The sequence below is a fragment of the Camelus ferus genome, chromosome 30, assembly GCF_009834535.1.
Source record: "Camelus ferus isolate YT-003-E chromosome 30, BCGSAC_Cfer_1.0, whole genome shotgun sequence".
Taxonomy (NCBI): domain Eukaryota; kingdom Metazoa; phylum Chordata; class Mammalia; order Artiodactyla; family Camelidae; genus Camelus; species Camelus ferus.
This window is the reverse complement of record NC_045725.1, coordinates 22116572-22133603: the sequence shown is the minus strand read 5'-3', so window position 1 is coordinate 22133603 and position 17032 is coordinate 22116572. Positions and strand designations below refer to the sequence as shown.

The window sequence follows — 17032 nt, the reverse complement described above, 5'->3', positions numbered from 1 at the left end:
AAGTGGCTTGGGAGCTCAGAAGTTCTGGGTTTAAAGTAGGGGGCATTCCCAGCCCTTGGGTGGGGTTCAGCTTTAACTTTTATTAGAAAACCTGAATTAAAGGGCTTTAAAGTCAGACAGACTTAGCTTTAAGCCCTGGTTCTGCCATTGACTGTGGGACCCTGGGGAGATTCTAGCCTGGGGCACGAGGGATCCCACACTGCCAGTTCTCGGTTTACTGCCTCTCAGTTCCAATGCGCCTTCAGAGCATGCTTAGTGATCACAAAATTTCAGTCACCACTTTTCCCTTAAAGCAAGTGCGATGTGAAGGCTTCTCAGTGTTGGGGGGTGCAGGAGCGAAGAGGACTCCTGTCACTTCCAGTGCTGGTTGAGGGGACATGGGGGTGTGGTCCTCCTGTGGCCTTGCAGCCTTGGCCTAGTGACCGCCTAGTAGAGTGACCTCTACTCAGACCACAGCTCCGCGCAGCCAGCCCGCTCTGAAGGCCTCCTGCCTGCGCCCACATCCAACCCCTCCACACGCCTCCGTGTGGCCCGTGGGTTTCTGTCTGGTTGGACCCAGGCTACTGACCTCATCAGTAAAGCGGCGATGATGGTATCAGGAGTCCAGATCTTTACCAATTAAACGAGAAAGTGACATAAAGCCCTAAGTGAATGGCTCTGCTCATCACAGTTGCCCCGTCTTCCTTAGCCACTGCTTTCTTTTCATAGAGAACAAGGGCAACGAATGTCAAGCGAGGGCATTTGACAGGATAGCGTTGACATGCGTGTAGTTAGCCTTAGAGGAGGAGACAGAGGGTCAGAGAGGCCCAAGAGTTTACTCGGGGTCATGCATGCAATCTGGGACTGAACTAAGCCAGGTGGCCGGTCTGAGTCCATACAGCACACTGAGTTTCTTGCTAGAGCCCTCAAGGCCCCTCCTCACCTGGATGAGAACAACTTTCCTGCGTAACAAAACCACCTGGGTCTCACCACTCACTCCACGATGAGAAGAGCTCACAGCAGGAGAATCGCTGGCTGGAGTGCTTTCACAATGACTGCAGAGATCGCCCCCTAAAGACAGGTCTGACTCACTTGAAAGGTGTGAGCCTGTGGTTTCCCTTTGAGTTTGGCCTCCGAGGAGCCTGCCCTTGGAACCCGTGCCATGAGCTTCAAGTATGTCCTGGATGGTTACAGGCTCCACTCTGAAGATCCCATTGCTTAAGTCTCGTTTTATGGAATTTTACATCAGCAGTGGACCAGCTTGTATGGCTTGTTGCTTGAACCTAAATTCCGAAAGGCCAGCAGTCTGTCACCGTCCCTGGTGCCTCCGCAGTCCTTAGAACAGAGCACGGTCTCTAGAACTTGCTCAGTAAATACTTGACAAGTGGATGAATTTCACATGGTCAAGGCTTCTCCATATTTACATGTGGGGCTTCACTAGGCTATTTAAAGTGGGATTTTACTTCAGAAGCAAGAGAGGGGAGGAGTTGCGTATATATATGACTGTCTTGTAAATCAAGGCATGATACCATGGCTGTATCTTCTAATGACCAAACCACCAGTAATAATCAAAGCTTATTTGTCTTGTCTCATCCTCTCCAAGTGTTAGTCTTTTAGCTAACAGCCTCTGATACGCTAGTAAGGGATGGGTAACATCCCAGTAACTAACAGTGACTTTAACTAAGGCCCTTGGGAAAAACTGCAGTGCCTGGCAGAGAATTCTACACATAGCAGCTACCCCATAAATGTCTGTTGGCACCGATTGATGTTGTGATGGCAAGATCTTAAAATAAAGGGCTGACATAGGTAGTGGAAATTCAGGCAGGGGAGGAAGGCTCAGGAGAGGGTCGTGGTGGTTTTGATCTGACAATCTCCCCGCACACCTCAAATCATGACCAGGAAACTACCCACACTTTCTAGGCTCAATAGTTCAGCACGTTTGTGCTATGTAGCTCATTATACAAAATCTGAACCGAGCTAGCAAATGAACATTCTCTACATGTGATGGATATTTGGGTATAGAGGTGAAACCAGGGACACACTAAACACCTGGACACTTTAAAAACCTTATTTCTCAAATCTTTGTTTTCCCTTTTAATATGGTGGGGTAAAAGAGTCCTTTTTGGAAACACTGAGATGTGAACATGGCTCTTAAGATCGAGTTGTCCCAAAGGCCAGGAGCAGATGAAGACCCAAACCCTTTCAAACTTAGAGGTTTGATGGGTGAAGCCGGGTAGATATGACTCGTTTCCTGGTTCTTTGAGCATGTGCTAGGCTAGTGCTAACCACTCTAACGGGCCTTGAGGACAGCACAGAACGGGAGTTCCCTGCAGGTGGCATCTGCCTGTATCGTGTCCATCACCTGGGCTGCTCCCTAGCACACTGGAGGGTATTCAGCCAATATTTGACTTGAAGTACGGTCCCAGCACTCATGGAGTGCATAGCACAGGATATTATACTAAACTTCTTGTTCAGTTAGCACTCATGCCAATAAAATCTGAGTTAAATGAACACCCGGGGAGATTTAAGGAGAAAATGGGAGGTGAATCACTGGCAGCAAGCAGCTTTGAGGCACAACGCAGAGAGGTGTGGTTGCACAGCTGTCCTGTGTGCTGCTGGCGGTGTGTAAGGAGCTGACCGATCTCACACAGGATTGATGGGAGTAAGCGTTAGGGCTCTGGGGCTGCACTGGGCCCAGGAACCTTCCGGCTCCACGTCGTGCCCTCGGGGAGAGAGACTGTCCTTCCCTCTTCAGACCCAGTCATCGATTCCCACTCATTTGAATGGGCTGCTTCAAGGCAGGAGTCCTGGGGGGCAAAGGTGGACTTGCTTGCCAAAAACTGGCAGCAGTTCTTTTCTCCTTGGCTGGGCATAATCTTGGTATTTTTGAAATAATTGAGCTAACAGTTTTAAGACGCAAGAATTTAATCAAGGAGTTCGCTTCCTTGAACGATATCCAACACCACAAAACAGTGAGATAGCACCATGATGGGCTCAGTCCTCACAGTGTGAGACTTATTCCTCCTTCCCTCACTTTGTCTCTCTCCCTGTCTCTTTCTCTCTTCCCCAAACCTTGAACCATCCTGAACCCTCGACTTCTTGTGGGCGTGGTTTGCCTGCCACAGGGCATCTGGGGGGAGGCGGTCCAAGATTTTCACCTTCCTGGGCAGAAGTGATTGGCAGCGTTGACGGCCAGTCATAACCCTGTTACTTCGAGGCACACTCAAAGGTCCTGCCTCTCTGTTCTTCAGTGACATAATGAACCAGCAAGCTGGCCTCCTTGGGGGACAAAGACTGGGCTACTTTACAAGCACTGTGTATTTCATTTGTTTATGATCATGTGAGGTTTCCTTCTGGAAAGATTCACACAAGTTCTTGCGACTTTGATCAAAAAAGTTAACAAGCAATTTATTTCCATCTTTTTTCCTGAGAGAAAAATCATTAAATAGTCAGGATGCTTTTTGCTTATAATGGGGAATTTGATCAAGGATCCCCCTGGAACATACAGTTACTTAAATTTGCATTTATTTAGGCAGTCTCTTAATAGCTAGAGGATTTGGGGATTAATGGTTAGATTTTGATCATTCCTGCTACACTTGTTGTTTGATATTAATAGTCATCAAGGATTAACACCCTTGGGATTGCAGTTACGCCCTATTGTGGGCTCTCCCAGGAACAATTCTATTAATATGACTCTTCGTCTTCTAGGTGCGAGGTCAGGAAATGGTCAGGGAGCAAGTCTTCCTCAGCCGGATGCCAGCTTTCTCAGAGTCTGCACTTACTGGGACCACAACAGACTCCTCCTGCATCTTAGGAATCAATAAGGAAAACACATCACTGGCCCAATGCCTGGCGGTAGAAAGAGTTGCCCAAGGCCCACAGCACAGAGAAAGTCAACATAGAGAAGACAAGACACCTAGACGTTCCTGGGGAGACCGAGGACGTGATCTGAGCATCCCAGAAGCCAGGACCGAAAACACGCCCCTCTGTGCGCTGTCAAAGCACCTCCCCCCAGAGAACAGGGCTGACCCCGGGGAGCCCCAGGCTTTCTCAGTTGCCACCCCTGAGCTCGCACATACCGTCCCTACGCTGGAAACTGTGTCTGATGGGCCAAGGGACAGAGCAACAACGTGTGTGCTAGAGCGTCTTGAAGCAGGTGACCATGAAACATGTGATACCTTGGGTTCTCCTGTTGGAGCCCCAGTTGGTAAATATTTGCCTCAAGAAATTTGCTCCATGGACTTAGAGCTGGCAGGTCAAAGCCAAGGATCTGATTTATGTTCTCCTGACGACAAGACACTGGATGTTCTTTTTCAAACACGAGGTTCTGAGCCGCCGCTGTCCACATGTGAAGGCAGCGATGACAGACACTCGGCCCCATCCCCTCTTTTTATCAGTACTTTCACCTGGGACATTTCACAAAAAGCCAGTAAACGTGCCACCGGGGAAAATCTAGTCAAGGGGGAGAATTCCACCTCCACATTGACCTCCACAGTAGGGGCTGGCCAGGGGAGGCTGAGCCCCAGGAACTCAGAGGGGCTTGAGGAAAGCCAGACTCGATCTTCTGAGAATGACTCTCATGTATGGTTTAAAGAAGGCAGTGACGAGAGCTCCAGTACCAGTGCCCCAGACACCGCAGACGCACCTGCCAGTCATAACTCAATAGCGAAGCTTCCGCAGGAGAAGCCAACAACACTAACTGCTAATCTTGACCATTTGGAGGTGACCAGGGAGAGAGGGGACACCTCAGCTGTTCCCACTGCCACTAGAGTCCACTGCACCAAACACATCCCTGTTTCAATTGCCGGGAACAGCCATGCAGATGGCTCTGAGGAGAGTTCACCTTGGGCACCGGTTGAAAGTATTTCCCAGCTTCCCTCCAGTGTACAATTGGGTCATGTTTTAAACAGTTCCACACTCGAATCGTCAAAAGAGCTGCCTTGTGTGGCTCCCAGTGGGCCAGGGGTCCGTGTCCACGTCCCTCAGCTCCCAGAGGGAGAGAGTTTCTGTAGTTCCCTGCTGCAGGTGGATAACCAGTCTGGAAGGAGGAGCCAGACCTTGGACAGAGCAGACCCTAGGAGTCTTGGGGAGAATTTACAAGAAAAAGGAAGTGAAACAACACAGAGGCTCCAGCAGGAGAGCCAGCCCCACCAGGGTTCTGCTAAAGATAGTTTCCAAGAAAGCTTGCCCGTGACATCTGTGCAAGGGGAAATAAACCTGGTCCCCTTGCACCACTCATCAGACAATTTCAGGGAGGAAAGAGGGCAGAGCTTGGGTTTGGAGACCAGTGTGTCTGTGGTGGCTGAATCCACCGTGAAAGATGACAGCCTAGCTCTGAGCAGTGTTCCACCTCTCTCTGATAGCCTTCTGGAGGCATCTGAAAAGAGTGTCCCAGGATACTGGGAAGCAGGTAAAAAGCTGAAGATTATAACTCTGGAGGCATCGATTTCAGAGACGTGGCCACCAAGACAACTGACAGATGCTAAGTGCAAGGAATCGGAAGGTGGTCTCATGATTTCTGACGGGGCCTGGGCTGTATCTGACGTTGTGAAGGCAGATGCTGCTGTGCCGAAACTGGATTCCTCTGAAACAGCATCGGCCTGCAGTCCCCGGGCTGAGTCTGTCCCGGCCCTTGCTAATAACAGAGGAATCCATGAAAGCAGAGACCGAACAAGCAGTGCATGGTGGAGTAGTCTGTCTTCCCAGTATCTGAGCCAACCCAGACTTCTGGAGTCGTCTGTGGATCCGGTAGATGAAAAGGAATTATGTGTCACAGACTTGTTCTCAGGGACTTCTAAAACTGGAAGGAAGGAAAGTGTTAATATGAGTCAAAACCAACACAAGATGGATGGCCCTGCCTTCCTTAAACAGTCCCTGACCTGCCCTAAAATCTTAGAGTCATCTGTAGATCCCGTCAATGAAACAGGGATGATGGAGTGGACGAGGGCAGAAACACCAGGGCCTTCCAAATCCACACTGAGGGTCATGAGAGTGGAGAGTCAACTGAATGATGGAAACTTGGGCCAGAGGGTGGAAGTCCAACCTGCCACCTTGCAAGTTCCGTGCCCCCAGCAAGGTGGGGAAACCATTCCAAGTGAAAACAGCGTCAACCAAAGCCCAGAGGACTGTGGAAGAGGGGAGGCAGACCAAAGTCGACATGACAAAGCACGGGTGGGCATGCAGTCTGCCATCTTGCAAGTCCCGGGTCCTGGCAAAGGTCGGGAAACAATTCCAAGTGGATGCGGCAGGAGCCAAAAACAAGTCAGTGAGGAGCACTTAGGGGAGGCTGAACAAAATGCAAACAACAAAGCAGAGTTCCTTTCCCCCACATTACCTCTTTCTGGCCATCTTGCAGTAATGACTCCCGCATCCGTTGGAGTTGCTACTCACAGCTCCACAGGTCAAAGTCATGACACCCCTGAGAATGATGTAGTGGAGCCCAGAAACCATCAACACACATTTTCTGGCTCGAAGGAAAGGGGAGCTATTGAGACTGAGCGTGGGAAATATTTGCCCCCCGTTGGCGGTCTTCCTCAGGGATCTTTTACTCCATCCCCTGAAGGAAGCATCACAGACTCTTCCAGAAGCCACAAAACTGAGAGACAAAAAGTAGAGGCGCCCCCAGCTGGGGAAACCAAGCCCACAAGCACACCTGGCTCCCCGGCAGTGATGTTGGCGTTCACTTCTGGAGAATGTGTATCAGAGAAGGTTCCTGAGATGCTGCAGGACCCCAGTCAACAGGGCTCCACCCTGGGCCGCGGGAAGAAGTCGAGGGAGGAGACTGGCCACAGGGCGTCCCAGACTGGCAGCTTCCCCAGGGCAACCCCAGCAGTGACCAGGTCAGAGGAGGCGGAGAAGAAGTGGGAAACCCCAGGAAGTGGACATCTGGCTGAGGGAGTGAGGAAGAAAATTCTCTCCAGGGTTGCCGCCCTGAGGCTGAGGTTGGAAGAGAAGGAAAACATCAGAAAGAACTCTGTCCTTAAAGGGAGTCCTAAACCTGAGACATCAGTATCTCACACCAGTGAGCAAAAGGACCCCCAAAGGCCACCTTGCAAAAGTGAAGGAAGAGGTGAGGCCCTGTTGCTTTCTATCATTGTTGATGTTTGGGTTTATTGACCTGACGTCCAGTTCCTGTGTCCTCCGAGTCCTTTGCAATGAAGGTGAATGTCCACTGTGGGCGTCAATGCTGTGACCGTGATGACACAGCCAGGCATGTGGGCCCGTGGATCTCAAACTTGAGCAGCCTCAGGACCACCCGGGGGACTTGTTAAAACACTGGTTGCTGGGCCCCACCCCAGAGTTTCTGATGCAGGAGAAAGTACATTTCTAACAAGTTCCCAGGTGATCTGCTAGGAGGACCACTGATCCAGGCTGCTTGTGGTCTGGTCTCACTGAGGGGGCACGATGACGATGCCTTTCTGTTTAGTTATCCTTCAAAAAATATTTTACAAAAGAAACAAGCATTAATCAGTGTAGCTAATTAGTATAACAGCTACTTAACACATGCTAAGCAGGACTTATGGAAAGTTAGGTACAACTTGGGAGTCTCCTCTTAATCCTTTTTTCATTAAACATGGCTTGATTGAGTATTGGGGCTTCTTCCAAAGTTGAGTATAAAATCTCTTTCCAACTCACCCTCCTCTCTATTTGAGTCCAATAGTCCCCCGAGCTCTCTGCTCTGGGTTTCAGAGCCCCGGTTAACCGCAGTCACTTCTGCTTTGCCTGGGGAGTCGCATCAACTCCAAACTCCATCCCATAACCCGGATTTTAGCCTCTTATTTCCAAGCTCTTTCCCTCCCCACAAAATCTGGTAGCATCCAGAAAGGACCGCAGTGAAGTCACACACGTGCCTGTGCTGGGGCCGAGCGCTGCACCCTCCCTGACCTGGGGGGAGAATTTCTCCTCCTACCTGGGTCCTCAGACTTGGAGACCCAGGCTCCTTATCCCCCATCAGCAGGAAATCAGCCCCAGTCCCGGCGGCAGGGAGGATGAAACACAAACCTGCCTTCTGCAGAGGTTGGAGGTCTTCCCTCCGGGTTTCTAATATGTTTTAAAACGCTTAGAGAATGAAGCAGTGTTTTAAAAGATCTCTAAAGTGGGTTCGGCCCAGAGGGAAACAGTCTATCTGGGATTCTTGTCTGTTACGATGGGATAAAGACCATGCGGGTGACCACGTGCTGTCGGAGGGTTTGGTCTCCAGAGATGCTCGGCCCCTCCAGACAGTGGGGGGCTGCAGCCACAGAAGCACAGCCTTCAGGAGCGGAGGTGGGGTGGGCAGGGGTGATGGTCTGGCACCAGAAACCTGATGGGCAGGAATTAGTGTATGTGTTTGGGGTCGGGGGTGGGGAGTGCAGTGTTAGGGGGTGACTTGGATGATTCAGAGAGAAATACAACAAGTCAAGGGAGGAACCTTTGTTTTTTGGATCTGATATTCAATGCTTAGTACAACCAAAGCTTTACATCCACCAGAGGACGTCTTTCCCCTTGGCCAGAAAGTACACAGAAGAGAAACCTAGCTTCACTCCCGCCTCATTTCCCTCTTTCACCTGCGTTTCTCCCTCCATCCCACACTAACAAGGGGCCTTCCAAAAGCCCCGAGGCCCCTTGTCTGAGCCAGCTTACCATCTCTCCAAGAGCCTCATTTAGTTCTGCCTATTTTATGCTGTTCCCTAAATCTTCCCTCGCTGCCCCCCCCCCCCGCCCTGATTTTCTGTCTTCAGAACTTACAATGGGTTGTGGATGGGGCTGGTAGCCTTAGGGACATTAGGTACCTGCAAATTACCCATGAAGGGCCCTCAAAGAAATGTGTCCCAGGTGGGAAGGTGGGCTTGGTCAAGACTGTAGGCTGGAACCCCAAGCACGTAGCCGAGCAGGGAAAAGTGACATTGATGGCAAAACCCATAAGTGCTTGGTGTACTTTGATTTCTCCCGTAATATTGTTAGGACCCTCGGCTACGCTGTAGTTGTATTTATTACCCAAGTGGCCCGTTACTATTTCCTGGGAAGAAAACAAGCTTTTAAATATGCATTCTCTTACCTAAGTGTGTGCTGTCGCTGTGAAGATTTCAGTAGTGGAATTTGAGACAACAAAGCTTCGGTATTGATGACTTTCAGCTTGGCTGTGGATTATGTAGCGTCTTGTTACCAAAGCTGTGTGACTATGGAACTTGGTCTGGAACAGACCCAGGCCACGTTTCCAGTAACCTCATCGCTTGAATTATTCTGCCCACTTGGCCGGGTCAGCCATCCTCCTCTAGTCTATGCTGCCACCCAGTGGCTTCCCTGGGTAATTATTTGTCTGGTATGCCAAGCTGTCATCCTTGATTTTTAAAAAGCGATATTCAAAGAGCTCAGCCTGGCCCCTGGGAATTGTTCCTTTATTGCTCCTATTCCATTCAAGCAGACAGTTCTTACTTGCTAATGAAACTGTCAGGCCTCACTGAGATCCATTAGGATATCTCCAGCAAAGACAGGTGTGATGGGGGGAAAGATGGATGAATATTCTTCAAAGTAACTTTCTGTTGAGTTGCCATTTACACTTAGGGCTTAACCACGCTATTTGGCTAGTCCAGATTTCATTCCACTCCCTAATACCCAACACTGATTTATTTTTTTTTTTTGACCTGGGTCAAAAGCATCTTTTTTGTCCCAGGTCCTGCAGACTAGGTAACTACATCCCCGTCCCTCCCATAAAAGTCAAGTTGTTTTGCTTTGTGCATTACAGACCTCAAAGAATTTAATAAAAAGTGGGGGTTTTCTATTAGAACTTGTTCACTTTCTAACTGAGCAAATGACATCTCCCCTCAGACTCAACTTCCTCATCCATAAATGGAGGGTAGGATCACCCCTGTCTCTTAGGATTGCTGTGAGAATTCAGTGTGATAAAATGAGTCTTTTGCCCACTGTAAAGCTCTTTGCAACCATGACAAGAACACTGACCTACGCATTTCTCGATTCCAGCTCCAGTATTACTGAGAAAGATCCAAGCCGAGATGTTCCCTGACCACTCTGGAAATGTAAAATTAAGCTGCCAATTTGCAGAGATTCATGAAGATTCTACTATCTGGTGGACAAAAGATTCAAAGTCGATAGCCCAAGTACAGAGAAGGTGCGCTCTCCGCCCCGGTTACTTGTCACAGGGTTTCAACCTGGTTGTTCCTTATTTCATAACATAGTTCTAAAAGAAAATTAAATTATATAGGAAGTAAAAGGAAAATCGAAGCAGAAACTGCACACCCAAAGTATCCAAGAGTAAGAAATGGAAGGACAGATGTCTGGACAGGGAAGACAGCGGAGGGTTTTTGCCCTGCCTCTGCCACCAAGTTTGGTGGCCTTAGGAAGTCATGAACCTTTCATTACATTTAAAATCGGGGGAACCTATCCAATCTCATGTCAGGTTCTATGGTCCCAAGATTAAAGAGCCCTGCTCTGGATGCCTGTGAATTTTGCTGAATTTTCTGTTTCATAAATTCTCATTAACTTGATAAAAACACAAAGTTGAGAAGGTAAATCAAAGCGAAAGAACAATCCGTGAGGTTACAGACGAGTAGCATCCATCCGGGGTGGCAAGCCGCCGTCTCTTAAGATGGGCAAACCACTGGCTGGCAGTAGGAAGGACCTCTCCACCCAGACCGGAGGGTGCTCCCTGGGGCTGGTGGACAATGGGATCTTTGGAGAAGTCCCCAGATTAGATGCTCTTTCCCTCCAGCCAATGATCTCGGCGGCGTTAACTCTGATCACGCTTGTGGCACTAACTTCTGCTCTTGTCTCTCCAGCTAAGCTCCTCTCCGGTTCAGCCCTTTCTTCATTTGGCTGTTCCTTCCCCTAAAAGCAAAAAGATGCGTCCCTTGCAGGGTCACAGGATGTGAAACTGAGCTTTTTCTTTGATTCAAAAAGGTGCGAGATCACTTCTTTTCACTTCCCACAGTTTACATTGGTATTTTCTGTTTGTCCATCTCCTCCCAGACTGGAAGACCCTCAAAGGCAGAAACTGCCTCTTTTCCATCACCAAATCCCCTAGTACTGGGCATGCACCAGCTGCCCCACAGCGATGGCTCGTGACCGCTCCCCAGACTAGTCCCTTGTGTCAGGCTTCACGTGCCTGGGGGCAGTTCCTCCTCACCACACGTCTAGGAGGCAACATAGCTGTTTCCTCCTGCCCAGACAAGGAAACTGAGGGTGAGAGAGCAGGGAACGTGCCCGAGCTCAGCTCAGGATCTGAATCCAGGTCTTTCTGACTCCTTAGCAATCCCTCCTGGAAGGCCGTGGGTGGAGTTAATAGGCCAAGACAGAAAAAAGGCCTCCAAGGTTGTGTGCCAAGCATCAGGGTTTCTGGGCTGGAGGGAACTTGTCTTGGGACAATTCTAGGTCAGCTGCCAGCCTTTCTGGCTAATCTCAACTGCCCCTTTCAGGGACAGAATTACTGTGTTGACCAGCAGGCACTAGGAAAGGACATTACATCAGCCCCTCTTGTGACCCACTCCGTATTTGACAGCCCATCCAGGAAATCATCCCCTTATAACTGGGCTAGTACACGTCCACTTTCAACCATACACTCAGGATATGCTCAGAGGCCCTGTCAACAGAGAAAGTATTGTGATTTAGTGAGTTTTGTTTTAAGCCACTGGTACATTCCAGAAGAGGCATGTGTAAGTTAGAGACTGGAAGTCTATTGAAAAGCCAACCAGTAATGAACACTTCTGTTGAATATGCAATGAGATGAACATGCCACATGGATTTTTTTGGTTGAATTGAGGAATGAACCAAACCTGAAACATACGCTGAGCACACACAACCTTGGAGAACATTTAACAACTCATTACTTAGAGCAAAACTAGAATGATATTTGAGTATTGGCTGTAAAGTAAATCTTCTGTTTGAGAATTTGGAGTAAAGATTGTGGCTTTAACTCTTAATTCCAATTATCTCAGATGTGAGGGCAGGAGGCACGAATCACTTGGGGAGGCAGCTTAACGGGGTCAGGATGAGGGTTCCAGAGTCAGGTGATCTTGGTCTAAGACCTGAGTCTCCCCTAATCAGCTGTGTCCCCTTAGGCCATTTGCTTAATCTCGCAAGGTCTGTTTCCTCTTCTGTGAACTGGGAATGGTAATAGTGCTTCTCATTAGAATGCTCCGAGAATAACATGGGAGAGAACTTTTAAGTGATTAACACGATGCCTGCCACATACCAAGTGCTCAATACATACACACATCAGTTTTCATCATCTTCATTATTGTCATCACCACCGCCAATTGTTCTACTTTATAGCACAGTGCTTGGAACTTAATGTTGGGTGGGCAGATGGATGGATGGATGGTTGGTAACTGCTAGGGCAACATGCTGTTGGAAAGAGCTGTCAGCTGTGAGCCCTTGTATACAGCCAGGACCCCCTTTCTCTTGTCTCTTACTGTGTCTGTATTTAGATTTGGGTTTGGAATTCTCTGGTTTCCTTCAAGCACAGAACACCTGGCTTGGTAACATAATTGAGGTGAATTCTGAGCAGAAATGTTAACGATGGCCCCCAGAATTCACACTTCCAGTTCTTTGCTCTACAAATGGCAGTCAAACCTCCCAAATGGTCCGTGGATCAGTACTGTATATTGGAGACAGGATGTTAAGCCAAACCTGTGCTGATCCACCCCCTGCAGATAAGTTACTGGAACAGCTGATTCGCAGCCGTGTCCTCTAGCCCACCCACGGGCCGACATCACCAGGGTGGGAAGTGTTAGTTTCTAAGAAAAATGGCAACTTCGGAATGATGATGCCCATGCTCATGTCCCCCACTGCAGCGCGGGAGACAACTCCGCTGTGTCCTTGGCCATCCTTCAAGCGGGTCAGAAGGACCAGGGCCTCTATTATTGCTGCATTAAGAACAGTTACGGGAAAGTGACTGCTGAATTTAACCTCACCGCGGAAGGTAAAGCAGTGATAGCCCCCAGCCCCGGCCGGTCAGAACGTTCGCTTGTACTGAAGGCCTTCTCTTCTTTCATCTTCTAGTTCTCCAACAACTTTCAAGTCACTCGGATATTGAAGGTATGCTAACCTGAGCTGCATGTCAGCGGAAACGGGTGCTTCTTAAAGCTTGAAAGAGCTTCTGGAGACAATGGGGGTGGAAGCTATGTTCCCAGTGATGCTTCCAGCCGAGTTGGAGAGATCTCAGGAATCACTGGGAAATGAAGGACAACTCATGAGCTACTTCAACCTGAGTGCAAGGCCTATTAAGTGCATTAGTGTTCACACATTCAGAAGTGAATTACTATGAAAGAGATCAGACTATAACAGTGCATTTGTTGGGACCATGCAGAGGGGGAGGTTGGGGTTAGGCTGAATGCAAGTCTGATGCTTAATGGAAAAACCCTGTCTGCTTGGGTTCTTCAGCCTCTGGTTCTCACACAGTGTGCTTTGTGTCTTCAAGATACTTTTCAGCTGGACTAGCTGAGCAGATTCCTAAAGAGTCAGGTGTCCAGGAGAATAAGTCCATTCATTTATATCTTGAATGAGAGCTGGATTTCTGTGCTTTCCATTGGCACTTGTGCTCTCCTGGTGTAGCAACAATCTAACAGCTGCTCTAGAACGGTCAGCTGCCCCGTCCGTGCTTGTCATGTGTTTCCTCTTAGGGAAACTTACCCGTCCCCACACACGTGCCCACCTCCACCCAGTGGTCTGCCGGCAAATTTTTAACAACCTGCCTGGAGGGTGGGGAGGCCCCGATTTGTACAGTTTTCCAATTTCTGTCGTGCAAATACTCACACCATGGCCAATTTTAAACTACCTGTGCTGATTTTTAAGGCAAACAAGCCAGAAATCGTTGGTTGTCTGTACTCTTACTTTGAAGACGCAGTAACATCCAGTAATGAAAGTTGAGGAGCTGGGATCTTGACTTAAAGTGATCTAGCAAATACTGTGGTATTTATCCAAACCAACAAACTTAGAAACTCCTTGCAAACCATTCAAATGCTACATGCCTGTCTTGAATGTGTCGTGTACTGTGAAGTAATCTTAAACCCTTCCCCATTTCCCTGTTCCCTCTAAAGTCTAAATTTGCAAAAGAATGTCCTTCCTTAAGTCAGAAAAAAGGACCTTCAGAAGTCTGTCCCATCTTAGCACTGATCGGGCTTCACATCCCGGATACTTGCTATAACCTCGTTAATTTCAGTGTGCTTCCCCCCCTAGATTCTATAAATCAACCTTGTCATTGTCCATATGTGTGAATGTTTGTTAGCCAAGGAGTGGGGTTGGGGGATGTTCTGTCCAACTAAAGTTGTGGTGTTTTAGGCTATGAAGAGATTGAATTCAGCCAGCTCATCTTCAGAGAAGACTTCCTCAATGACAGCTACTTTGGGGGTCGCCTGCATGGTCAGATCGCCACAGAGGAGCTGCACTTTGGAGAAGGGGTCCACCGAAAAGCCTTCCGCAGCAAAGTGATGCAGGGCCTCATGCCGGTCTTCCAGCCCGGCCACGCCTGTGTGCTCAAGGTGCACAATGCTGTCGCCTACGGGACCAGAAACAACGATGAGCTCATCCAGAGGAACTACAAGCTCGCCGCCCAGGTGGGTCCACCTGCCCTAAAGGTGTTGCCTGGGGTGTGAGATGGACCCATGAAAACCTGACTCAGAACTGGGAGTGTCTCCAAGAGGGTGTTTTTCTTCCTTTCGGGTGTGTTGTGAGAGAGCCTAGTTAAGGCTGAGTGCTGGAAATCTCATCTCCCTTCTGAGTGGTTTATTGGCCTCATGCCTGCCAGTTGGGCTTGGCCTTTGTTTGGAATCCTACCTAGGCTGGGGTCACTTCTGTTCCTAGGGTGCCTTAGCAGATCCCCAGGGGTCTGAATCTACTTTGACACAGGATGAAATTAGAGTGGGGTTGCTAAGCTGCACTGGATGCCAGGGTTCCCAACAATCCCCAAGGACAGCTAAAATCAGAAGTCGCTCCTGGAATTTGGTTTATTTAGGGAAGAGCAAGGAGTGGAGGTACACTCAAAAGACTCAGCATTTGTCCTGTTTCCTGCCTCTGAATTAGGTTCAATGTCCGCCCATAAGCTATGAGGGAAGTCCCCAGCTAAGTTCCCTCTTTTCTGTGTTACTGAACCTGAGTTACCCTTGTGGCAAGAAGGATGGGGAGGGGCGCATGAGCTTCTCCTGTTGCCTCCCTGTCCCCCTGGTCCGTGAATTTCACTCTCGATGCCAGTGCTGGCCAAGCTTTCAGGAGGGCTGGCCGTGCTCTTTGACAAGCTGGGTATCATGAAATGAGCAGGCTAGACTGAGAGGGGGCTGTGGGGGGCTCTCAGGCACTACCTAGCCATGCTTATCTCAGAGGTGGCAGTGTCCTACGGGACTCAGTGCTCATGAAGACAGCCCCTCTTCCCCGAGCATAGGATTTTTGCAAGTTGCACACTGCTTTCTCTTTCAAATCCATTCCTCTTTTTTTTCCTTCACTGAGTGTTTCTTCCATCTCAAATACCACCTGGCCCAGTTGTGGAAAAGTCCCCCATCATCCAGACTCCCACTGGGAAAGGCCCTACAGAGTGGAAAGCAGAATCCAGTTTGCTTTCCCTAAGCCGGCGGTCTTGGCGAGGTGTTCACTACTTACAACTCAAGTTTTACACCTTTGAGAAGAGCTTCAGATGGGAGAGCTCACGGGGAAGCCCAGCAGCCCCCACACTTTATCTGACATCCTGCCCAGGAGACAGTCCTCTTAGCTCAGGGGTGAGCTTCAGCCATGGGGGTTCTAGAAATTTTATAATTCAGGGAAACTTGGCCCCAGAGACCACTGGGCCTTTGGATGGTTTCTTCAGGTCGCAGAGCCCCTCTGTGAGTGGCTAGCACTAGGTTACATTCACTGTTGCTTCCGTGCCCCCTAACCAAGAGATGGGTTTGGGAATCCATTGGCTCGACCTATATTGGGCGATCTGATAAGTTTTGCAGGGCAGCGCTCTTTGAATCTCCTCTAATCTCTGGCCTTTCCGTGTGTTTGGGTGGTGCAGGAATGCTATGTGCAGAACACCGCCAGACACTATGCTGAGATCTATGCTGCTGAAGCACGGCCTCTGGAGGGCTTTGGAGAAGTGCCAGAGTAAGTGCAGTGCCCTCTTGTGTGCCCACCTCTGACTTGATGGGGACTTGGGGGCCCTGGGGGGGTGAGAGGGACCAGTAGGACACAACCTTTCAACTGGTCTGTCTGTAAGCTCCAGGAGAGCACACATGGCTATTCCATTCTTTACTGAGTCACCAGAGGCTTACAGAAAAATACTTGATAAATATTCTTTAAATGTATGTGTGTATGGGTGGATTAGTTCAAAATCTATATACCATGTTAAACAGAAAAGGATGTATCTACTCTTATGGATGTTACATTGTCTAAATTATATACAAATATAAGCAAACAGGAGAATATCACAAAGCGATCAGTCCTATGATGACAATAAATATGGTGCTGCCTCAGGGAAGAGTGAACAGGGGGTGATCAGGAATACAGGAACCTTGTACCCGCTTCCTAGAACCCTATGGAGGTAAACTACACTGATCACTTTTACCCACTCATTGACTCTGTTGGCCCAAGCAAACTTGGGGATGTCTGGAGCTCATGTTTGCTGATCTGTTTATCTAGTTGATCATAAGTGGGGAGAGCAACGACTGCACCAGGGCATGGAGGAAATTTCAGGCAGAGCAGACACTTATCAGTAGAAACTGGGAAAGAGAAGAAATTCTTTGTCTTCACTGCCTGTTAACTCGCAAAATGGGAAGAACATCCCCCCCCCCCGAGGTATTGTGTTGGGCAGACCACATGTAAAGTCTGGTGCCTGCTGCTTAACATGTTTAGTACACAAACATTTCTCAGCAGCTTTGAGAAAAGCAACTATCATGCAAAAAAAAAAAAAAAAAAAAAAACCACAACCAAAAAAACCCCACTTCCAACTACTTTTCTGTAAAATACACTGAGGCTGCCATTTGGACTGAGCTGTCATGAGCTTCCCCCCGCGACCCCCCTGCTCACGTGCTTCCCCAGCCCCCCTTCCCGGCCTCTGTCCTCTTTAGTTCCTGGTGGAGGGGGAAGAGTA

The 17032-nt window shown here is 48.9% G+C and overlaps 1 protein-coding gene across 6 annotated transcripts in view; it reads left to right on the top strand.

Annotated features, from left to right (window-relative positions):
- Positions 1–17032, top strand: part of ALPK2 (alpha kinase 2) — a 121890-nt gene that overhangs the window by 88996 nt on the left and 15862 nt on the right. For all 6 annotated transcript variants that reach the window (XM_032470431.1, XM_032470434.1, XM_032470433.1 and 3 more), the window contains 6 exons: positions 3688–7048; positions 9940–10087; positions 12768–12895; positions 12976–13011; positions 14254–14528; positions 15959–16047. In XM_032470431.1, coding sequence (XP_032326322.1) covers positions 3688–7048; positions 9940–10087; positions 12768–12895; positions 12976–13011; positions 14254–14528; positions 15959–16047 — 4037 coding nt within the window. The remainder of the gene's footprint in view (positions 1–3687; positions 7049–9939; positions 10088–12767; positions 12896–12975; positions 13012–14253; positions 14529–15958; positions 16048–17032) is intronic.